This window comes from Alnus glutinosa, chromosome 5 (assembly GCF_958979055.1).
Source record: "Alnus glutinosa chromosome 5, dhAlnGlut1.1, whole genome shotgun sequence".
NCBI classification, from domain to species: domain Eukaryota; kingdom Viridiplantae; phylum Streptophyta; class Magnoliopsida; order Fagales; family Betulaceae; genus Alnus; species Alnus glutinosa.
This window is the reverse complement of record NC_084890.1, coordinates 27,407,567-27,432,886: the sequence shown is the minus strand read 5'-3', so window position 1 is coordinate 27,432,886 and position 25,320 is coordinate 27,407,567. Positions and strand designations below refer to the sequence as shown.

Here is a 25,320-nt window from a genome sequence, read left to right as displayed (position 1 = left end):
TTTTTTTTTAACATGCGGTGCGGGTGAGGGGCGGGGCGAGGACCCGAGAATTTTCAAGGGCCTCCCCCGCAGCCCGCACGGCACCGTGCGAGGGGCCCAAATACAGGCCCGTGGCCCGCACCAAAGGTGCGGTTTTCCTGTTAGATGGGGCAGGGCAGGACAGGTATTGCGGGCTGGTGCAGGTATTTGCAAGTTATGCTCACTCCTATGTGTAGGATACATATTTATATCATTTCTTGTTTTGATGATATCTTAATTTTGACGAGCTCTTGTTGAGATTTCAATGGGGGCGTGGATCAATTGGAGGGGCCACGGCCCTTGCTGGCCTTAACGTGGTTCCACAATTACTGCCACTGCAACTCTTTTCTTTTGAACATGCTCTTTCTCTCACTCCTAGCATCATCGGCTACTAGTGCTTAGTAGTGCAGTTGCAACTCTTAAGGGTAACCCATGAAAGAAAAACATTAAATTTTGGGATAATTACACCTTATCCCCCTGTTTTATCCACGGGGTGGCGATTTACCCCCTAATGTACCAAAATTGTTAGATGACCCTCCCGAACTTACCAACATGTGTCAAGTTTAACCATCCGTCCACTTACCCGTCAGTATGGACAGAAAATCAGTCACATGCGTTACACGTGACCGTTTAATGCATTTTTCATTCCCAAAATACCCCTGTCCCAAACAGCCTTCATACCCGTACATGCATTAAAAAAAAAAAGGAAAAAAAAACCCATTCAACCCGTCTGTCCAGCTGCTCCAACATTGTCCAATTGCTCCTCGAAGTTGCTCGTGCTGCACGGGAACACGGCGCGGTGACTCACCAGTGCGACTATCGCTGAAAGAGGAATTCTCCGGCTTGTTGTATCTTTGTGAATGAATGGTGAGAAAGAACAAATTTGTTGAGATTCTTCCGATTAATATTGGTTGTTTAGGTGCTTGAACTTATTGCAAGACAAAGCACGCCCGTGGTCATTTAGGTAGCTACACGACTGATAGCCTCGTAAGTATCATGATATAGGTATTTATCATTTACTTGAATTAGGTGGTTATTTTATCAGAATTTTAACACTGCAGGTCGGACGTGTAAAATCTGTAATAGCTGATGGAGTTAAGGAGATATGGTTGAGCAGTGAAGATACTGGAGCTTATGGTAAATAATTGTGATCTTTCCATCATTATGTGTGTTACTGGGTTAAAGTACTTGCCGATGTGAAGTTCTGTTTCTGCAGGTTCTTTTCATGAAGATAATATTGTAGTTTTTAGAAGTACCTTTTTATTATCTTAGATAAAGTAGTTTTATATATATATAAACCCAACCCACAGAATATCAGACACAGACACGCAAATATCTAAGTAATTAGTAAAGTGACAGATTTTTCATATGCATGACTCTCTCTTCAAATCCATGATGGTCAGGCAAGCAGGTCAACACAGAAAGTGGCCAGATGGCGAGAACCAAACGATAATATAGGATTGGCTCTGTCATGCTCTGTTTTTTGAACAGGAAACAGAGGACGTGGAGAATTTTTTTTTTTTTTTTTTTTTTTTTTTTTTTTTTTTTATGTCAAGGTAAGTTTTCCTACAACATCATATTCATCAAGAGCTACTGCACTGTAATCTTTGTGGTTGCCCAGACCAGACCGTGCCAAACCTCCATCAACTAACCACATGTCATGATCACCAAGCTCTCGATACGGGAAGTATCACTAACCGATGTTCTTTTTGAAGTATCCAATGCAGAGATTGGTACATTGGTGCACCCACTGCACCAACACCGCACCCAGAACACTTGCTGGCCACGATCGGGATGGACTGCCGTTGGATTGCGATAGATTGCCCAACGGCTCTTCCTTCCTGTTTTAGTGCACTGTCGGGTGTGTCTTTCATTTGGTGCTGATATCTAAAGGAAAACGTGTGATCCTTGAGTGCGTGTTTCTCGGTTCTTCAGGTCTGGAAGATCACGTGTTTTCTGCTGCATGATATGGAAAGAAAACATGTCTTGATTTGGTGCACGGCTACAGGTTGGAGAATAACAGGTGTCGATGCTGCATGAATTTGGAAATGACGTGCATATCGGCCCTGCCCTTTATGGAAAGTGCCATGAGCCTTGATTCTCACCCATGGATTCGGTGCTGCAAGTCTTTGTTTTTTTGGAGAGAAATTGTAATAGTTCGGTCCTGCAGAAATTGAAAGGAACAAGCACGTCGTGGAAGAATTGAATTTACAGATGGAGATATCGTGGAAGCCATGCATGAGAGATAAAGGATCCATGAATTGAGAAATGAAGGAAGAGCCGACGTACTTGTTCTGCGAGAATGGCCTTGTAAACCTGGGCTCGAAGCTCAGTCCCACGCTGGAGTCGAAGCTCTTGAGCCGGCCAGTTAGGGCTAGGACGGTCTTGGTGTCGATGGTACTTTGACAAGGAGAAATGCATAAGTTGGTGGTACTATAGTGGACGCATGTGCGGGTATAATATCTGATGGGGACGGGGTATTTTGGGAAGGAAAAATGTATTAAATAGTCACGTGCAACGCACATGACCGACTTTCCGTCCAAATAGACGGGTGAGTGGATGGAAGGTTAAACTTGCCACACGTTGACAAGTTTGGGAGGGTCATCTAACAATTTTGGTACATTGGGGGGTAAATTGCCACCTCGTGAATAAAACAGGAGGGTAAAGTGTAATTATCCCTTAAATTTTTTTTAAGTCATTGCATTTTGTTTTTCTTTCACTTTTATTTTTTTATGCTCTTATCTTCTATTTGGTTGCCAATAAATTCTAAGAAATAATTATTATGCAGTTGCACATTTCCATTATGTACACTCTATGGGAGATATTGAATGTCATCCAGGTCAAGCCACAAAGCTAGCTCGAGCCGCAAGAACTTTTTCCTTTCCATTAGGAGTTTCCCCCAGCTGAGCTAGGCTACTTCCCTAATGAAACAAACATACCCCATAGCCTGAAGACTAGTCACTTGTTTTGGCTAAGGCACAATATCAAACTCTGAGAGTTACATTTGCAACCTTGCGTTCGTGCCTTTGGGAATCTCTGGTTTGCCGATTTGCTTCACATGGATCCCCGAATAATAGGGTTGGCTCGAATTTAGAGCAGCTTGGCGCTCCAACCTAGTTCCAACAATGCACTTTTTTGGAATCTCCAGGGCTTTCCTATCCATTATAGTTTTGTTTTTTTATTTTTATTTTTTATTTTCATTGTCTGAAAATAGGTTTAATTTTCCAAAGATGAAAGAGTCCAAAGGCTTTAGTGATCGCTAGTTGTATTCGGTTCAGAAGGGTGCTAATCTCATCAATGTAGAGTAGATGGTTGTGAAGAGTAGAATTACTCGATTTGAATTGGTGTTGCCCACCCAAATAAAAATTGATTAGATATGTAAAAAATGTCTTATTTATTTTTAGTTTTTATTTCCGTTTGTAACGACCCACCCCAATGACACAACATTGCCTGCTTTTGGCTCCCCCAAACCAGACTTCCCAGGAGGTCATCCACCCCAGTACTACTCTCACAGAAGCACGCTTAATTGTTGAGTTCTGATAGGTTCACGATTATCACGGCTTTAAAACGCGTTATGTCAAGAAGAGTGGGAATATACATATAAGTACATACCCATTCCCAGGCGATGTGGGATGCCACAATCATCCCATCTTGTGATCCAGCGTCCTCGCTGGCAACCTTCATGGGGTTGTGCATACTCCCCCATCTCAGGCTGGGCAATGACTCTGATACCATTTGCAACGACCCACCCCAATGACACAATATTGTTCGCTTTTAGCTCCTACAAACCAGACTTCCAAAGAGGTCACCCATCTCAGTACTACTCTCGTAGAAGCACGCTTAACTGCGGAGATAGGTTCATGGCTATCACGGCTTTAAAACGCGTTGTGTCAAGAAGTGTGCGAATATACATATAAGTACATACCCATTTCCAGGCAATGTGGGATGTCACAATCATCTCATCTTATGATCCAGCGTCCTCGCTGGCGACCTTCATGAGGTTGTGCATACTCCCCCATCTCAGGCTGGGCAATGGCTCTGATACCATTTGCAACGACCCACCCCAATGACACAATATTGTTCGCTTTTAGCTTCTACAAACCAGACTTCCAAAGATGTCACCCATCTCAGTACTACTCTCGTAGAAGCACGCTTAACTGCGGAGATAGGTTCATGGCTATCACGACTTTAAAACGCATTGTGTCAAGAAGTGTGCGAATATACATATAAGTACATACACATTCCCAGGCGATGTTGGATGTCACACCGCTTCCTTATTTTGACTTGTTTTTATTTTTTATTTTTACTTATGTTAATTGGTAGTGTATCTCTTTTGTGTTTGAGAATACTTTACTTATAGCCCATAATCTTTCATCACTTTTACAAAAAAGTATCCAAACTTTAAAAAGTGTCAATTTAGGGCAACCATCTTTCAATTTTTTTCAATTTCAACCATCTGTTAGAATTTTTCGTTAAATCCTATCAAAATTCCCAAAATGTGGGTTTTTTTTTTTTAATATATATATATATATATATATATATATATATATATATATATATATATATATATAAATTTTCAAAGATTCCAATATGGGTGTTTTTACAAATTCTATTAAATTCTGACCAACACCTAAATCCTAGCAATTTTTTTTCCAAAAAAAAAAAAGGGTATTTTGACAGGATTTAACGGAAAATTCTAATAGAGTATTGAAATTGAAAAAAAATTGAAAGATGGATACCCTAAATTGATATTCTTTAAAGTTTGGGTACCTTTTTGTAAAAGTGATAAAAGATCACAGATTATAAGTGAAGTTTTCCCTTTGTGTTTTCTTGGCAAGAGGAAAAAAAAAACTACATTATTTATTTATTTATTTTAACCATTAAGGATATTAGTTTTGTGTATGTGACGGATAGACCTAAGTTTCTAATTTTAAAAATTAAGGATTTGAGTTTTGGTAATTTAACAAATAGGAAGTGAATCCAACTGCTCATGTTGTTGGAGATCAATTGCATTCAAGATTGTTGGTTGCATAAGATAGCTTCAAACATAAGAAAAATGACATGATCACTTCTTCTCCTACTGCATCTTGCACCACGAGAGAGCCAGAAAATGAGAGAAAAATGGCAAGATAGAGAATCGCAAAGGGAACGGAAGAGAGAAAGAGAAATACAAGGGGTGGCCGCCAGCCACCCCCAGCCACCTTTGGGGTGGCTCGTCGGCCACCCTGAAGGAGGACACTCCACCACTGGCCGCCACCAGCGGTGGGATGCCCCTCACCCTTTTTTTTTTCCTTTTTTTTTTTTAATAAAATTATTTTAAAAATAATATTATGGCAAATAAAAATAATTATTTTAAAGTGACGTGGAAAAAATGATAATGTGACACTAACAGACGTTTTCAAAATGGACGGAAAACACACAAATGAACCTCTTTCAAATTCACGAAAAAAATTAAGGAATTAAAGTTTATATTTAAAAAGTGAGGGAGTGATTTCAAATCACGCGTAGACTGAGGGATTTATCATATATTTACTTTCCTTTTTTTTTTTTTTTTTTTGTTTATAAAAAAAGAAATAAAATAACGTGTCATGGATCTACCATGGTCATCCTCGACCTACAGCCAAGGCGTAGGAGATGGGTGACGTGGAGGAGTCAATTGAAAGAGTATTCTAGAAGGATATCAGAAATTGTTATTTTACTTTTCTGTCCTAGATGGTATCTTTGTTGTTAGTCGTTTAGAGGAGAGAGAGACTAAGCGGTTAGGATTATTCCTACCGAAAGTCTACATAAGAACTCAAAAGAAGAGAGAAAGATAGACTTGAGAATTATTGTACGCTTCCTTTTGGAGAGACTGAGCCTCTCGAATTGCTCAAAATTATCAATCCAGTATTATTCCTTTCAATTCTTCATTAAACTCCTACATTTCCATCTCATTTTCATTTGTTATCAGAAACACACCTTACATTTGGTATCAGAGCCGTTGATTCCACACCTATTGCTTCCCCAAATTTTTGCCTTCTTCACACCATTTTTTTTTTCTCTTATTGTTGTGCAAATTTTATTAACTCGCAAGTGCACAAATCGTTTGCAATAAAGGGTTTTGCAAGTGTGAGGTCGATCCCACAGAGAAATGGTCAAAAATCAGTTTCTTCTTTAACTAACTTCATTTTAACCTAGTTCCAAATGTTGAGGTTCAAACATGAAAAATAACAATTAAGTTAAAGATGATGAAAAACAAAATATAAAAAGAACCAAGGCTTAAGAATCCACCAAACCAAATCCAATAACACACACTCTTGTTTTCCATTTAAACACCCAAAGAACATTTAAGTTTTGCATTGTTATTTAAGTACTTACCCATATATGTTCATTTTAACCTAGTTCCAAATGTTGAGGTTCAAACATGCAAAATAACAATTAAGTTAAAGATGATGAAAAACAAAATATAAAAAGAACCAAGGCTTAAGAATCCACCAAACCAAATCCAATAACACACATTCTTATTTTCCATTTAAACACCCAAAGAACATTTAAGTTTTGCATTGTTATTTAAGTACTTACCCATATATGTTAGAACTATTTAATGAGTCAAACTCAAAGATAAATCACAAAGAGTACTCATTTGAAATCAAATCATCCATTGTACCCATTCAAATAATAAATCACAATGGATACCCTCTTTCAAACCAATAATTCGATGTATCCATCGGTTGAAACACATTAAATGCCCTTCTACTTCAATAAATGCACATTCACTCTAAGGCATAAGCAATAAAGAGAATGAAATTTGAATAGCATTTCAATAAAAGTTGGAATGTACAAATAGCATAGCAAGAATGTGAGTGTTATCAATTGTGAGGTTTCATCGTCAACCTTAGTTGAGAGTTCTAGCCTCCCATGACTAAAAACACCACAAAAGCTTGAAGAAATAATATGAACTTAAAGGAAACTTAAAAGAAAAGAGTTATAAAATGAAAAGAGCTTCTGAAACTAAGTTACAACAAAAGAGAAAATGGCCTAGCTACTGCCCTAATTCATTGGTTTACAAGTGGGGGGGGGGGGGGGGGGAATGCTATGGCTTTATAGAGGAGCATTAGGGTTTGATGGCCATGTAAAAAGACTCATCTACCCCTCTTTAGGGTTCCTCTCTTGCAAAAGACAACAAAAAACACGAATGCAGCGTGACTTGCTGCAGAAATAAAAAAAACATGTGCTTTTGACATGAGAAATGGTCGGATTGGAGTTCTGGTCCTAGTTTACGTTTTCACTAGTTCTGTAGAGTGCACTCGAGCCCAACAGGGCTGCGCTAGAGCCCATTCGGCTTGAATGTCTCCACGGCACATCCTGGTGTGCAGATGGCTGTTGTGCTTGATGCGCTCGAGCCCAACAAGGCTAAGCTCGAGCCCATTCGCTTGAAAGGCTCCTTTGCTACACATCGTAGCGGGCTGAGGACTGTTGAGGGGAACGTGCGCTCGAGCCCAACAAAGCTGAGCTCAAGCCCATTTCCAGAAAATCCGAATTTTTAGCCTTTTTGCCTCAAAACCTCAATTTTTCACTTAATGACCTACAAAATGCTAAAACACCAAAGCTACAAAATAATTCAGAAAATAACAATGCTAAAGGCCTAACAAGTGCAAATTAAGGGGTTGACCACTCATCACTTATCATGGCCAACGGCACCCGCTTGTTCCAACTTTTCGAGTCCCTGAAGGAATGTCAAGACACCATCCCCCAGCAGTAAACTCTACAACCGCCTTCCAACAATCAGCAACAAAACCATAACACATCCTTTCAACAGCAACTTACTAAGGTTTCAAAGTTATTACGTACCTTGGTAACTAATAGGCTTGGCAATTCGTGCATTCGGGTCGGGTTCGTGTCAACCCGACCGACCCGATTATATAAACGGGTTCGACACGAACCCGACCCGATTATTAATCGGGTTGTGACACGTGACCCGAACACGACCCGATTAATAATCGGGTAACTCGAACACGACCTGATAAACACGACTAATAATCGTGTAACTCGTTAACTTGACCCGACACGACCTGACACCAATTTCACATGTTTCAAGTTTCAAGTTTCAACCTTCAATTTTAGTTTTTACCTTTATGTCTTCAATTGCCGGTTTCTTTCTTGGATATTTCTTTTCTTTCTTCATTTTCTACTCGGTTCGTAATTGATCAATGCTGGTGCGGACCATGCCTTGAGTAGCACTAGCATCCACAATATCAAAGGAGCAAACAAAGTTTCGTTCGTGAGGCTGGGGGTTTTTAACGAGAAAAGAAGGCGTGCACGACAAAGGCATAGTCATTCGAGAAGAGGCTCTGGCTGGGACTCCAAAAATGTCGGTGTCTTCTATGGCCACTCCGCAGTTGCAGAGCTCCGGAATGCTCTCCAGCGAGCAGTTTCTCCATCTTTTCAACCGCTTCACATTCCTCGCTTCCCAGCCCGGAATGCTCTCCAGCAGACCATGCTCTCAAGGCATACTAATTCGACGACCAACTGCCTTGTTTTTTTTTTTTTAAACATAACCGGGTCAGAATCGTGTCTGGCGGGTCAACCAGCGTGTTGACCCGCCAGACATGATTCCCGAGTATGACCTGAACTCGATTACAGTAAACCCTAACCCTATTTTCCTGTGTCGGGTTCGCGGGTCCTGTCAAAAATTGCCAACCCTAGTAACTAATCAAACTAGGCCACCAGAGCACACACCTTTGGCCGAACTAGGCCAGGTTCCTCCTATAGGTTTTCTTGGCCGAGACAATCCACGTCTCAATGGCTGTGAAGCTCGTGTTGAGCACCAGCATGACAGAGACGACCGCGGGTTCTTGGGTAATCCTGGTTGGCATCACCATGACAACCGCAGTCTCCAATTTGATGACGTCCATCACGATCCTCACCAGGGGGACCGATTGATGCATACTAGACCCTTGTAGCTCGAGTTTCCCCGTTTTGATGGCGACACTCTAGCTGGGTGGACCTATAAAGTTAATCAGTTCTTCGATTACTATCAGACCCCACTCCATCAATGGCTTCGCATGGCATTATTCCACATCAAGGGTGAGGCTCTCATCTCGTTTCAAGACGCGGAGGAATCAAGGCAATTTCCCACTTGGGATGCCTTTGTGCATGCTCTTTCGATTCGCTTTAGCCTGGCCTATGATGATCTTATGGAGGAATTGATGCGACTCCGTCAATCCTCACTTGTCGCCGACTACACAACCCATTTTGAGTCCCTCTCAAATAGGCTTCGTGGCGTCTCTGATCGGAACACGCTGAGTTGTTTTCTTAGTGGGTTGAAAGACGACTTTTGCCTTCCAGTGCGAATGTTAAACCCCACCACTCTTAGTGTTGCTTACGGTTTGGCGAAGCTCTAGGAGGAGTACTTACAAAGTTCCAAACATTCTCCCCGTTCTGCATCGGCTTCTTTCTCTTATGGTTGCCAATAGAGTTGAAATCATGCTAGACAGGTCTCTTCTCCACTGCTAGGCCCATTATCTTCTCCATTGGCCCTTCCTTCCAAGCCACATTCGGGTTTTCCGGTCCAGCGCATCTCTGCCACTCAAATGAAGGAGCGCAAGGATAAGGGACTCTGCTATTATTGTGATGACAGATGGCAGCCAGGCCATAAATGCAAGTCCCCGCGCATGTACCTTTTATCCGGGTTAGAACTTCCTTCGAATGATTTCACTGAGGACGTGTACTATGATTCCACTGAGGCGATTGAGCTTGTTTCGGAGTTTGATATCGTCAAATGCAAAGAGCCCGAGATCTCCTTGAATGCTATTTCAGGATCTCTGAGGCTGAAGTCCATGCGTCTGTTGGGGTTTTTTAGGGCATCATCAAGTCAGTATCTTGATCGATTCAGGAAGTACTCATAACTTCCCGGATCCGACTTTGTTAAGCAAGGTTCAGCTCCAGATTGCTCCTACCCCATTGCTTCAAGTTAAAATTGCGAATGGTACTTCAATTCAGAGTTGTGGGTAGGTCAACTTTGTCACTTTTTGGGTCCAAGGCCAATCCATAGTCACAAATTTTTATCTGATCTCATTGGCAGGCTGTGACATTGTTCTTGGTGTTGAGTGGTTGCACACCCTCGGTCTGATTCTGTGGGATTTCACCCACATGACAATGCAGTACACTCTTGTGTACTATTCCATTACATTGATGGGAGTGACTTCTAGGGGGCTTTCTTTGGAAGAAGGGACGCATTTTCTTAAGACCAACCCTGTGACTACTAAGGGTTTACTTTTAAAATTACTCTCCTGGGATGCAACCCCAGCTGCCTCTGTCTTGCCTACACCGATCCAGGCCCTCCTTCACTCTTTTGCTCCTGTTTTTGCCACTCCAACCGAGTTGCCTCCTACCAGTACCCATGATCACATGATTATTCTTACTGGCTCACAACCGGTCAATGTCCATTCTTATCGCTATCTGTATTTCCAAAAAACGGAGATAGAGAAGATCATTCGTGACCTCTTACTCACTGGGGTGATACATCCAAGCTAGAGCCCTTTATCCGCTCTTGTGCGCTCTTGTGTTGTTGGTTCGCAAGGTCGATGGGAGTTGGTGATTATGCGTGGATTACAGGGCTCTTAACCATGATACTGTTAAAGACAAATTTTTGATTCAGGTCATTGATGAGCTGTTGGACGAGCTCCATAGTGCAGCCATTTTCCCCAAGCTCGACCTTCGTTCTAGATATCACCAGATCCGGATGCGACCGAAGGACATTCCTAAAACAGCGTTCCGCACGCACGAAGGCCATTACGAATTCCTTGTCATGCCTTTCGGCTTGACCAACGCCCCATCCACATTCTAGGCCCTCATGAATGACATATTCAAACCTTTCTTACGGCGATTTGTTCTCTTTTTTTTTTTTTTTAAGATATTTTAATTTACAGTTGTAGCTTGGAAGACCACTTGCAGCATTTGAAGTCTGTTATGGAAATTTTACTACATCATCAACTTTTTGCAAAGTTGTCAAGATGTACATTCGTTGTAGTTAAAATTGAGTATCTCGGTCATTTGATCTCATAGCAAGGGGTTTAGGCCGATCCATCAAAGTTGGAGGCCATGGTTAATTGGCCCATCCCACAGTCTATTAAGGCCTTACGCAGATTTTTGGGCCTCACTGGTTATATTCAGAAATTCATACGGCATTATGGGATCACTGCTGCTCCCTTGACGACCTTATTAAAGAAGAATGCATTCCTCTGGACTGCTTTGGCCACTGATGCTTTCGTCCGACTCAAGGAAGCTATGCTCACTCCTCCTGTCCTCTGCCTTCTGAATTTCTCCTCACCCTTTGTGGTGTAGTGTGATACGTGTGGCACAGGCCTTGGCACTGTTCTAATGCAGCACGAGCAACCAATTTCCTTCCTCAGCAAAGCCCTCAAAGGGTTGGCTCTCCATAGTTTCACCTATGAGAAGAAATTGCTTTCTTTGGTCACTACGGTGCAACACTGGCGCCCTTATCTTTTGGGCCATACTTTTACGGTGCGTACTGACCATCAAGCCCTCAAGTTCCTCTTGGAACAACGAGTAGGAATTGTCTTCTAGCAGCGTTGGTTGTCCAAGCTAATCAGGTATGATTTTCTCATTGAATATAAGAAGGGCCGTGACAACAAGGTCGCCGATGCTTTGTCGTGGCTAGCTAATTCTACACCAGGTTCCAAGGGTATGTCCCTTGCCCTCATTTCTTTTCCAACCCTCACTTGGGTTTCAGAATTAAAGGGGTCCTACAACTCGAACCAGTATACATCTGAGCTCTTACTCACTCTTCAAAAGGGGGACCTTACTTCTAAAGGCTACTCTAAACTGCAGGGCTTAATCCTTTGCAAGGGCAGACTATGGATTGTGATGGATTCCTCTTTTCAACACCAGCTCATGGAGTTTATTCACTCCAACTCGGCTGCGGGTCATTCCAGGTATCACAAGATAATTCAAAAGGCCAAAACCAATTTATGCTTGAAAGGGATGCGTGCAAATATCAAAAAATTTGTGCGTGAATGCACTGTTTGCCAGACCAATAAACACGAAACAGTCCCATCACTGGGCCTGCTCCAACCATTGCCCATTCCTTCTCGCATATGGTTTGACATCTCAATGGATTTCATTGAGGGACTTCCTTTGTCTCACGGGTTTTCTGTGATATTGGTGGTGATTGATTGCCTCACTAAGTACGGGCATTTTCTTCCCACGACCCATCCTTATATGGTAGCAATGGTGGCACAAGTCTTTCTGGACAATGTCCTCAAACTTCATGGGTTGCCTTCCACCATAGTCTCGGACAAAGACCCGGTCTTCATCAGCTCCTTTTGGGGGGAGCTCTTATGTCTCCAAGGCACTACTCTGGCTTTCAATTCGGCCTACCATCCCCAATCGGATGGCCAAACGGAAGCTCTCAACAAATGCCTCTAGACCTACCTTCTATTTTATGCGGGGGCAAAGCCAAAGGAATGGAGTGTATAGATTCCTATGGCTGAGTGGTAGTACAATACGAACCACCACTCCTCTACGAGTTTTACTCCCTTTGAGGCCATTTATGGCTATCCTACCCCCACTCTTTTATCCTACGTTCCAGGCACCTCGGCTAATCTTGCAATGGATTCCCAGCTGTGGGATTGCACCACTTTGGTCTCTCTGCTCAAAGAATACTTACGCGAGGCCCGGAACCGTATGAACCATCACGCCGACAACCACTGCATTGAACGAGAGTTTCAGATTGAGGATTGGGTTTACCTAAGGCTCCAGCCCTACCGCCAAAAATCCATTGCTCTGCCCAAAAATTTGAAGCTGTTCCTTCGCTTCTTTCGCCCTTTTCAGGTGGTGCGTCACATTGGGTTCGTGGCGTATGAGCTTGCTCTTCCTCCCGAAGCTCGGATTCATTCGATCTTTCACATGTCGTGCTTAAAGGAGAAACTCGGTAATCAGATTACCCCTCTTTCCACTCTTCCCCTGGTCGATTCCTCTGGTGAACTTCGTCCGGAGCCAGAACTGATTGTGAATCATTGGATGGTGAAGCAACGTGGTTGGGTTGCAATAGAGGTCTTCATTCGCTGGAAAGGAGCGTCTGCCGAAAATGATTCATGGGAGCTCCTCTGGACCTTGCAACACCAGTACCCGCACCTTGTGGGCAAGGTGCTCTGATGGGGGAGGCCTTGTCATGGATCTACCATGGTCATCCTCGACCTACAGCCAAGGCGTAGGAGATGGGTGACGTGGAAGAGTTAGCTGAAAGAGTTTTCTAGAAGGATTCTAGAAGTTGTTATTTCACTTTTCTGCCCTATATGGTATCTTTGCTGTTAGTCGTTTAAAGGGGAGAGAGAGTGAAGTGGTTAGGATTATTCCTACCGAAAGTCTATATAAGAATTAAGAAGAAGAGAGAAAGATAAACTTGAGAATTATTGTAAGCTTCCTTTTGGAGAGACTAAGCCTCTCGAATTGCTCAAAATTAGCAATCAAGTATTATTCCTTTCAATTCTTCTTTAAACTCCTCAATTTCCATCTCATTTTCCTCCGTTATTAGAAATACACTTTACAAAACGCCTATTAAAAAAAAAAAAAAAAAAAAAAGTGCAACAATTTTTTGAGCTTTACCTACCCTCCCATTTGGGTAGGTGCCTTTACATGAGGAGAGGGGTGTCTGCCAACCCACCCTTTTTTTTTTTTCCCTAATTTTCTAGTTTTGCTTCACATTTTTTTTTTAATTTTTTATTTAGTATAGATTTGTAATTTAGGTTAAATTACCACGTGGAACATTCAATTATCAAATATAAGCCAAGCATCATCGATTTGTTGGTTTTGTGACCCCTTGTGATATTGACATGGATTGATATACACATTAGTGTTGATGTGTCTAAGTTAGGGTTGGTTACCAATTCCTTTGGCCCGAAATTTTTCTTTTTTTAGGTTTTCTTTTTTAGATTTTAATTTTTAATACTAAAATATTATTTTAAGCAAAAATGCTGATGTGGATCTATTGCGAATAATTGAAAACTGAGGCATCTAATTTTTAAAATTAAAAAGTAAAGGAGTTAATTCAAATCACGTATTTAGTCAGGGATTTATCATACATTTACCAAATAAAATTATAAAGAGAAGGTTAAAAAAGGAGAAAAAAAATTATAAAGAAAAAGACACTAAGGCCCCGTTTACTAACTCCCTCCCCTTCCCCTTCCCTTCCCTCCCCTTACTTTTACCTTTCCCAAAAAACATCAAATTCAAAACATTCTTTTCTTTTTTACTTTTTATATCACATCAATAATTTTTTATTATTATTTAATTAAAAAAATCCACTACAATACAAATTTTTTCCACTTTTCCATATAAATTCTTTCTACTTTATATCATATCAATCACTTTCTATTTTCACACAACAAAAAAATTCTCACAAAGGGAAGGGGAGGGGATTACTAAACGGGGCAAGACTTGTTATTATGTGAAAGCTCATACCAACCTCTAACATCACCAAGCTCAAACACTTTACCCCCATCTTTCTCATTCCAATGTCTGTCGACATTTGTTATTGCATGCCTAATCAAGTGCACTAGCAACGAACACCTTATAACATGTTCTATTCCCTAATTATAAATGTTAGGGATAAAATTAACCCTAGAGACACGTGGACTCAGAAACATCTCGGATCTATGTCTCGGACATTTATTTCGGCCAGCGAAGAAAAGATTGCCTAGGTATAAATAGATCTCGGAGGTATAACGACATCTCGGTACAAATACATCTCGGAGGCAAAACGACATCTCGGTCTTAACACTCCAGGTTACGGTATATGGAACGTCCCGAGATATCCTGGTCTGAATAGGGCGAGCATATCTCGGATATTTGTGTCTCGGAGTAATAACGTCTCGATATATCCCGAGATCTCCAGGTCGGAGCGAACACGTCTCGGATATCATCGCCTCGGAGGTTAACTGAAATGTGCTACAGACTTCTAAAAGGTGCCATGCGCCACGTCCGTCTTAGAGTGAGATAAAGATAGAATCCCAGAAGATCAGGGATAAACTACAGATCCATAATTTATGGGATAAAATGGTTATTGACATGGAATCAAGTTCAAAGAAGTACAAACGCGATCAACTACGGACTTCACACTCCTACTCGAATTCCCTGAAGATGTAGTTAAAGTTCAACCAGGCTAGGACTCAAACTCCTAATCCAACTAGGTGTCAAGAAGGTCCGGCCTATAAATAAAGACCGTCACACCAGGTATAAACACGAACTCTCGAAGCTCTTGAGATTAATATTCAGAATACTCTGCAGAAAACTTTTTAGACTGACTTAGGCATCGGAGTGGGCGTGGTCGGCACCCCCGACGAGTTGTTTGTTCCTTTTTGCAGGGTTGAGGTATTCGGTAGAAATCAACAGCGAATCTTCAGGCGACACGTCACCACACCGGAAACTGTACCAACAATAAAGAAATCTAATGAAAAAAATTATATAAATACACTTGAAACAGACATCCTATAAGTTCCCTAAACTATTGGGTAGCATTGTAGCTACCCAATGCTTAATATAATCATTCTCTCTCTCTCTCTCACACACACACACACAAACATCCTTATTCTAAATCACGTATCTTTTTTTTTTTTTTTTTGCGCTTTGAATCACTTGATCTTCCTTTCAATTATGAATTTCCATACTCTCTCTCTCTCTCTCTCTAAATTTTTCCTTCCTTTTGGTGTACTCATTGGAGCATCGGATCAAGGGCTAGGCCTTAGACGATGTCGCTGTCAACAAGTTGAAGAATCGAGAGAGAGTTTGTGTTAGAGAGAGAGAGGGAGGTGCGATTGTGGCGTGACGGCCACCATCGGTGTGGAGCGGGCAATAGTTGGAGCGGTGGACGCATGACATAGCTCCGACGAAGCTCAATGACGATTAGGTTGATTTTGGCTTTTGTTGTAATTTCTAGGATTGTAGATAAATTGTGGGTGTTGATTTTGGGTTTCAATAGATTGTTGATTTCTTGTGGAAATTGATGGCCGATTGGGTGATAGTGATTTTGAGGCTATTTTTGGTAATGGCCGAATAGGTGTTTGTTTTCGTTTTGAATTTATGTTGATATTGGTTGTTCCTCTGTGTTTATCCGGTTTTGTATTTTTCTTGATTTTTGTTGTGCCAATTTAGGTTTCCTCGCTTTCTTTCTGTCTCTCTGTTTGGAGAGAAAAAAAGGCAAAATAGTTGAAAGGCAGAATGATTCATGGCCAAACAAGATGGAGCTCTACGGTGTTAAGGATGGATGTGGAAGAGAAATGAATAAAAAATACAAATAATATTTTAATAGTTTAAGGAAAGATAAAAGGAATGGAATGTCTTTGGATGTCGAAGTAAAAAACGGTTTGGTTCCTTAAATTTTCTTTAAATTTAGGAAAAAATCGGTGGGTGTCTGCAGCTAGTGCTTTAAGCAATATATTTTATAAATTCCATTTTCTTTTTTTTTAATGTAGGAATATTTTTTTTTTGCAAAATATTATTTTGGTATTTCCTAAACTAAGGCTCCGTTTGGTTCGCGGAATAAACACTGGAATGGAATGGCTATTCCTATGGATTAGTCATTATTTTGTTTGGTAGGGGTCTATTCCTTGGAATAGTTATTCCCATTGGAATACTTATTCATTTACGAAGAGGAATACATATTCCTCTAAAAAATGAGAGGAATAGCTATTCCTTGAAGTAAAGACAATATTTTCCAGAAAAACCATTTATTTTTTATTTTTTATTTTTAAAAAAACCAAACTCTTCACTGGCCGGCTGACCACCCAGCCCATATATGGAGCCGGGGGTGGTGTGACCACCCCTGACGCTTTTGGGGGTGGCTTGTGCCACCTCGGGTTGGCTTCGGGGGTGGCTGGCCACCCTCGAAGAGTATTTTGGGGGTGGCCAGGCCACCCCCGATTCGCTTCGGCCACCCCCGGCTCTTGGTAGGCGGTCGACCACCCCAATGGGTGGTCGGCCAGCCATGGGTTTTTATTTATTTATTTATTTATTAATAATTTATTTTGTTTTTAATTTTTTTCTTAAAAAATGTGGGGTTTTTTTAGTAACTTTGATTGAATTCCAATTAAAATATATGAGTTCTTACCAAACTAAAGATTAGGAATAACTATTCTATTCCTCCAGTTTCTATTCCTAGGAATAGCTATTCATTTTTCTAATGGAATATCCATTTCGCAAACCAAACGAGGCCTAAGAGAATACCAAAAAAATCAAAAGTGTTATCTTAAATTTAAGATAGAATTTTTGTTGTCCATAACATTATTTTAATATAAAAAAATGTTTTATTTATTTATTATTATTTTTATCTATTTCTTCTCACATTTTTTCTAGTATTTATTTGAAAGAACATCTAAATGTCTTCTTATTTTTTATCTATTTTTTTAGTATTTATTTAAAATAATATTTAAATAATATAGAGAAGGAATAAAAAGAATTAATACCAAATTTATTTAAATAAAAGGATAACTGCACTACTGGCTATTGGGGTTGGCTTAAATTATAAATCACAATTTGTGGTACAAAAAGTTCATGGAGGGTCTTTGTAGTAAACTATAATTACGAATCACCCCCTGAATTTATTAACTTAGTGGACGAAAAACAGATTCCATTAATTTGCCACGTCATATCTTATAGAAAATCGATACGTGGCCACTCCAGGCTTAGGGGAGGCCGTGAGCCACCCCTAGATGTGGCCGGGCCACCCCTTTGCTAATTTTTATTTTTTTTTAAAAAAAATATTTTAAAAGTTTAATTTATTCATATATTTTTTTATTGTAATGGACACGTGTCGATTTCTTATTGAGTATGACGTGTCAAACTAACGGAATCTGTTAATTTGGTAGACAGAAAACGGGTTTAGGGAGTGATTCGTAATTGTAGTTTACTACAAGGACCCTCAATGAACTTTTTGTACTACAATGAGTGATTTATAATTTAAGCAAACATTAAGAATTAATGTTGCAATTATCCTAATAAAGGAAAAAAATATATATATATATAAAACTGCGGTTTAGTCCTCTTAAGTTCTTAACCAATGCCGGAAAGTATATAGTCTCTCGCTCGTAATCATTCATTCACCAACCAAACAGATACAAAGAACACAAAATAGAAATGTCACTGAAAACAACCATCAAACACCTCCACTGCTACCACCCCCACTGCCTCCTCCATCCCCTCTCGTCCTCTCGCTCCGTCTCCTCCCTCACCATCCACCACCCAACACCACCACCACCACCGAAGCCCCCACACCCACAGCAGAGTATCCAAAACCAAGAACCATACTCACTTCTCAAGGAGGACCCAATCCAAATCTGCTCGTCCCTCTGGGTCAAGACCTTCTCGTCCCCACCCAACACCACCTTCCCCAACCTCACCGGCTTCCTCTCCAAGCTCGACCTCTGGGTCCTCGCCTACCAGCGCTGCTGCGCCCACGTGACCGGCACGTTCCCTCCCCGCAACGCCATTCACTTCCACGTCCTCTCCGACCTGCTCTCCCTTCGAAACGCCGTCGTCCGCGGCCAATTCCTGTGGAACAAGAAGACCCAGCAGTACATTCAGAGCCCCAATGAGAAGCCCCTTACCAAATTGGTCTCTAAACGCAAGCTCCAGGCGATTCTTGAATCCGACGAGCCGTGCTTCCAGGACCGGGTCGTTCAGGAGGTCTTGCTAATGGTATTGGAGCCGGTTTTCGAGGCCCGGTTCTCGCCGAAATCACACGCTTTTCGGCCCGGTCGTAGCGCGCACACGGTGATTCGGACGATTCGTAGTAACTTTGCTGGGTACTTGTGGTTCCTGAAAGGAGATTTGAGTGAGATTTTCGACAATGTAGACGGGAATGTGGTATTGGGTTGCGTTGAAAAGGCCGTGAAGGATAGGAAAGTGTTGGGTTTGATCAAATCGTCGCTTAGAGGACAGGTTCGAGATCGGTCACAATCAGAAACTGAAGGTAAAGAAGAGATGAGGAAGAAGAGGAAAAAGAAGGCGCCTAAGAAGAAGAAGATTCTCAACAAGAATGAGCCGAAGCCGGACCCTTATTGGTTAAGAACTTTCTTCAATTTTGCGCCCAAAGAAGCTGCCAAGGTACCCTCTTATGGCTATTGTGGAATCCTTAGTCCTTTATTTGCGAATGTGTGTCTTAATGAATTGGATCATATGATGGAAGATAAAATAGTGGCGTTTTTTAGGCCATCTAAGCTTGATTCGATATGGAAAGATTCGATTAATGATGGGTGTCATAACCCGGCGTGGCCGGAGTTTGTTCCATCTAGTGGAAAAGAGAAAACTAGAAAAATGGATTATATACGATATGGGGGTCATTTCTTGATTGGGATACGGGGGCCGAGAGAGGATGTGGTGCAAGTTAGAAAGGAAATCATTGAGTTTTGTGAGAGCAAGTTTGGGTTAAGGTTAGATAATTCGAAGGTGGAGATAGAACACATTACCAGGGGTATACAGTTCTTGGATCATATAATTTGTCGCAGGGTGATACACCCCACACTTCGATACACGGCCACTGGGGGTAATATCAGGAGTGAAAAGGGTGTAGGTACTTTGCTTTCGGTTACTGCTAGCTTACAACAATGTATTCGCCAATTCCGGCGGCTTGAGTTAGTTAAGGGTGATAAGGATCCTGAGCCACTGCCTTGCAATCCAATGTTGTATTCAGGTCAAGCTCATACAAATTCCCAGATGAATAAATTTCTTGAGACCATGGCCGATTGGTACAGATATGCTGATAATCGCAAGAAAGTTGTTGGCTTTTGTGCTTATGTGATTAGGAGCTCTTTGGCCAAACTTTATGCTGCAAGGTATAGACTAAAGTCTCGTGCTAAGGTGTATAAGATAGCTTCACGTGATCTTAGCCATCCACTGAGGGAGAGCAGTAACAATTCAGCTCCTGAATATTCAGATCTTTTGAGGATGGGACTCGTTGATGCTATTCAAGGTGTTCAGTTTTCTCACATGTCTTTGATTCCATCATGTGATTACACTCCATTTCCAAGGAACTGGGTCCCAGCTCATGAGAAGGTGTTGCGAGAGTATATTAGACTGGAAGATCCGAAATTCTTCTGTGACATGCATAGATCAATAAAACGGCATGGTTTAAGTTTGCCTCAAGATGAGATATCTGATATTGTTTGGGACTATAAAACTCTTGGGGCCTGGAGCCGCCGGTCCAATGATGAAAATAAAACAGACGATGGCTCAGGTAACGTGGATGAGGCACTGTGAATGAATTAGGTTATGAATATAGAGAAGAAATTTTGGATCTTGAAATTAAACTTAACGGAAAGTTGGCACTGGTGGGAGGTCCTTTTAACATGGTCATGGGGCATCCTCCATCTTCATTAATACTTGTCAACCGCAAACACTTGGACACAAACGTTTTCACACTAGATGGCTAAATACAGTACATGGTTGACACTTCAATACCCTCTCAAAAATGAATTTGCAGTCATTCTTAGGTGATTGTCTATAGCCAAGAAAGAATTTGTCCATGGTGGAAGTGATTGAAATGAGAGTGTTGATATGGGAACTAGCAGGACAAGGACAGACTTGAAATGATTACAATCATGACAAGTGAGCAGTGGCACTAACTGGGGAACTAGATGAGATTAGATTTTCTAGAACTTCTTGACTCATGTAGTAGACAAGAATGACTGCTCCTGAAGGGATTGATATGTTTCAAGCTGAATGTGCTAGCTGAGACAAGAGGAAGGCCAAGGACTTGGCTGAGATAGCAAAGTGGATTTGCCTGCATATAAAATTACAGGAAAAGTGCGAGAAAAAGGTAAATGGTGACTGGATTTTGTAAGTGTCAACTTGTTTCAGTTTCATAGGAGGGATTTTGTTGATAAAGTGGGTGGAGCTTTGAGGAGCCTTTCCCGTTGGATTCTTTTAATTCAGGAACGTAGCATTCTCAGGAAAGATCTTCTAATAGAAAGAACGAAAAGTTTCATCAACAGCTAAAAGATTCTGGATGATCCACAATAATTGGTAAGTGGCAACTAATTCTTGGAGCCCTGCTGTGTTTCTATATATCAGTTAGTAGTTGATTGACAACAGTTTTCAGTTTTACTGAATTATTTTTGCATGTAGTTTTGTTCATTTTCTTTCACTCTTTTTGCTGTATGTGCACATCACTTTCATTCTTATAAATATTCGCCAAATCCTCAAGAAGATGCATAGCCTCGACTTGCCTGGGAATATTTTATTGTGAATAGCTAACTGATTGAAGAGCTATCCTTAAAAGTCTCTGGGGCTGGAATTCTTTCCTTTCAGTATAGTACGTTGTTGATGAGGTGCTGTGGACTTTCTGAAGTGATCTTGAGTTTCTTAGTGACTTCATAGCATGAAGAATCAGATGAAGGGATTGGACAGAATTGCAGCTATTCTTTGATGCGCAAAATATCTTATGTAATGGTATAGCATATAGTGGCAAATTATTTAAATATACAATTGAATGGCAAACCCCTGGTAAATTGTGTGTATTGACATTCCATGTAAATGCTGTGGAACATCATGTGAATTTTTATCCCCATGATGATAGTAGACTGTCTGTTTTGGCATTAACAATCTGTGTTCTTCACTAAAGATGAGCATTTCTTGCTTAAATTTGATTGGCTTGTCGCTGGTAAGGCATGATTTCTTTCTACATCTACATGTATGCCTAAACAAAAATGGTTTGGTACTTCCAAAAATTTAATAAGGATAACAGTTAATTTTGACTTTATATTGACATTATTAATTTCTCCTTTATTTGGTGATGCACTTTTTGCTGTTGCATTGTAGCTATGGAGAGTGAGATGATTTAAATATCATCGTATTACTGGCTAAACTACTTTTTCCCAAGGGTGTCTCTCAAACTCCCCTGAAAACCGATCATCCCATCTGGTTTTCCATGGCATTGAAGCCACGAATCACACCCCGGAACAAAAAACTATCACAGAATGAAGCTTCCATAACCCAAAAATGAAAGGATTCTCGATTTAGGCAATTTATATTTGACAGTTGATGTGTGTTAAAATTTCCAATTATGTGGGAAGAAAGAAAATGATCCTAAAAGCGTGTGAACTAGAAAGAAATAGTTTTATTGCAACAGCATCAAAATCCAATTAAGTGGATGCTATAGAAGTTTTCTTGTCTAAAATAACCATATAAGAATCTCTAAAAAGAGAAAAAAAAGTGGAACTTCAGCCTCCATAAACCCCCACTACATTATAAGGCCTTATTCTATATTTTATTTTTTCTTTTCCCTGCTTGGTGGATACCTTAAAATTCTTCTTGTTGTTCTTCTGACCATTGTTAGCCTTATCATCTTCGAGCTCAAATGCTGAAACTGGGTATATGCGAGTCAGGCCACTGGGGATGGCAAACACGACCTTGTCTGAAGAAGGATCTTGAAGGTAAATCTGGCAAATTGTTACCCAAATGATCATCTCCTTAACCTTGACACCAATATATTAGAAGGGACCATGTTATATTAGAAGCCTAATCTAGGCGGCACAAATGCAGCAGCTATGGTTTTTCTGTATTGTAATTATGCTTTTACTGTATACTTCATTTTACCCCTCTCTCTCTCTCTCTCTCAGAAATGAGTGATTCACATTGCAGGATTTGAACTCACCCCTAGTGTTTGCTTAACCTCATGAAAATTTCCTTTAGGGCATTGAACTACTGGCACGAGCGGTTCTTCCTTCCTTCCTTTCATTTGTTGTTATGCATAGCTCCTTATAAATGGTATGTTTTGTTTATTATTACTTTAAAAAAAAAAAAAAAAAATCAATCGAGGCCTTTTGAGTTATAGTTCAGAATACAATTTCTAATGAAATCAAAAGCATAAACTTATAAAACTTAACCATTATTCTATATTTAGAGAGAGAGAAAAAAAAAAAAAAAACAAAAAACAAAACATTATTCTATATTTTGCAGGAAAGAAGTCCGGTTTGAACTCGTCCAGCCCAATTGGTTATAAAAATTGATCAATTTCACCAGTAAATCATTATTCTGGCATGACCAACTCGAAATTCTTGAAATTCAACAATTTCATTCGCAATCCCAAAAGAAAAAAGCCCTCATTTTTTGTGATTCCCGGTGCTGCCCTCCTTCTCGAGCTCGAAAGCCGAGACCGGGAAGGACCTGGAGATCCCGGTGGGGTTGGCGAAGGTGATCTTCCCGGACCCAGGATCGTCGACGTAGATGTCGGAGATGGACACCCAGATGAGGAGCTCCTTGCTCTTGACCCCAGTGAGCCTCCTCATGCGGCGGTCCTCCACGAAGGCCGTGACCTCCGTGTCGTACGACACCGTGCGCCCGATCGCTCGGAAGCGGTGCTCCTTCTTGCGCTTCTGCTTGAGCCAGATGAAGCCAGTGGTGCGGTTGTAGCCCACCTCCACTACCTCGTCTAAAGGGAGGAGCCCCTTGGGCAGAGAGATCCCGCCCAGGACCTCGTGCGATTTCTGCTTGCACAGAGCCTCGCCGTGGTAGATCTCCGCGTCGTCTCTGTGGTTTGCTATTTGCTGGCTCGCCATTTTCAAAGCTTTTGTTGGGGTGAGAACTGAGAAGGTGGAGCGTTGTGGGTTTTATATAAATGGGCTTGGGCTGTTAGTGGGCGAATTTCTTTGGTGGGAGATTTTGGGGTAATACCGTAATTGAGAAAGTTATGCTCACGCCTCATCAGACTTGCATGATATGAGATGAGACTTTCGGAAATGATGCTCACGTGATCCTATAAACTTTATAGGCGGCTTGTCTTTAGCAAAAAAAAAAAAAGTTCTTAGATTTTATTTATTTATTTTTAAAAAAGGAATAAACGGTGAAAATAGGATGATTAGACCATAATTTTAATTATATTTTTTCAAGTAATATCATAAATTATGTTTTTATCTCACTTTGTTGATGTGAGAATATTAATTAATTCTTGATTAGAGACGATATGGATATACAAGCGGTTGTGGTTAGTAGTTATTGTCTCTAATTGTCAACAACTGTTAACCGCAACCGCCGTTTTAGGTGGTTATCACAATCGCTCTGTCTTAGGTGGTTAACATTTTTAAAATAACTTCCGGTTAGCGGTTATTGAAACTTTTAACGGCACTGCATAACCGTTTTTTAGAAATTGGCTTATTTTGGTATTTCGGGCCTTCATTTAACCTATTTTTAGGGTCTATTTTTGATAGGGTGGGCAATTCGGGTTCGTGTCAACTCGACCGACCTGATTACATAAACGGGTCTGACATGAATCCGACCCGATTATTAATTGGGTTGTGACACGCGACCCGATTAATAATTGGGTAACCCGAACACGACCTAATAAACACGACTAATAATCGTGTCACCCGTTTACCTGACACAACCCAACCCAACATCAATTTCACAATATGCATGTTTTTTCATATGCTTTAACTTTGCCCCAATTTCTCCGGTTCTCCCCCACCCTTCATACGAATATCTTCGATCATCCTATGCACCATGCTCATCTTGGGACGATCTCTTGGCGATTGGGCGACGCAAAGCAAAGCCAGTTGCAGAAGAGCCATCATTTCCAGCTCCATCTCTTTGTACGCCAATAGCTCAAAATCAAGCACTTCCCATGTACAACACTCTTCTCTTGACATGCGTTGAAAAAGAACCCACTACACCAAATTCATTTCTCCCTCTTCCACTACTGCCATTCCTCCCGTCAAAATCTCCAACAAAATCACCCCGAAGCTATAAACGTCGTATTTCTGGGTGAAGTTGTTTCTTTGGCTGAGAATGAGTTCTGGGGCTTTGTAGGCGTCGTGCGAGGAGGACGCGGTGGCCGGGAAGAAGAGGTGGTGGAGACCGATGTCAGATATACAAGCAGTGCCGGAGTGATCGAGTAGGATGATGTGAGGTGTCCTTGGAAGAGCTTGGCTTTGTTTTAAGAATGGAGGAATGCAAGGCCGTGCGCAGAATTTGAGGCTACGTTTATCCTTGTGCTCCACTCCAATGCAGTTCTTGTGTTTGGGCATTTTACACACCGGACACAAGTCATCTAAATATTCGTGTTTGGGCAAAATCGTGTTTGATTTGGGCATTTGGGCATCCCACATCTGACATTTCCATTTAGTTTTTTTTTTTTTTTTTAAATACAACTGGGTTAGAATCGGGTTGACCCGATTTTGACCCGAACCCGATTATATAAAACCCATACCCGATTTTTTCGTATCGTGTTCGTGTCGGGTTCGCAGGTCGTGTAAAAAATTGCCAATCCTAATTTTCGATGTTTTTGGGTCTTTTTTAATAAGTAGAAGACTT

At 41.0% G+C, this 25,320-nt stretch overlaps 3 protein-coding genes across 4 annotated transcripts; 1 reads left to right on the top strand and 2 right to left on the bottom strand.

Moving 5' to 3' along the window:
• Positions 1 to 18,123: 18,123 nt before the first annotated feature.
• On the top strand, positions 18,124 to 21,630 carry LOC133869814 (nuclear intron maturase 1, mitochondrial). Of its 2 annotated transcripts, none has more exons than XM_062306891.1 (2): positions 18,124 to 21,036; positions 21,322 to 21,630. In XM_062306891.1, the coding sequence occupies exon 1, from the start codon at positions 18,151 to 18,153 to the stop codon at positions 20,269 to 20,271; it is 2,121 nt and encodes a 706-aa protein (XP_062162875.1). In that variant the 5' UTR covers positions 18,124 to 18,150; the 3' UTR covers positions 20,272 to 21,036; positions 21,322 to 21,630. The 2 variants fall into 2 exon arrangements, with proteins under 2 accessions (XP_062162875.1, XP_062162874.1); XM_062306890.1 differs by having other exon boundaries at positions 21,221 to 21,630.
• A 1,311-nt stretch (positions 21,631 to 22,941) lies between these two features.
• On the bottom strand, positions 22,942 to 23,607 carry LOC133868698 (uncharacterized). The gene has a single exon (XM_062305677.1). The coding sequence runs from the start codon at positions 23,568 to 23,570 to the stop codon at positions 23,115 to 23,117; it is 456 nt and encodes a 151-aa protein (XP_062161661.1). The 5' UTR covers positions 23,571 to 23,607; the 3' UTR covers positions 22,942 to 23,114.
• Positions 23,608 to 24,674: 1,067 nt separating this feature from the next.
• On the bottom strand, positions 24,675 to 25,034 carry LOC133869193 (probable leucine-rich repeat receptor-like protein kinase At1g68400). Its single transcript, XM_062306151.1, has one exon. The coding sequence runs from the start codon at positions 25,032 to 25,034 to the stop codon at positions 24,675 to 24,677; it is 360 nt and encodes a 119-aa protein (XP_062162135.1).
• Positions 25,035 to 25,320: the final 286 nt, after the last annotated feature.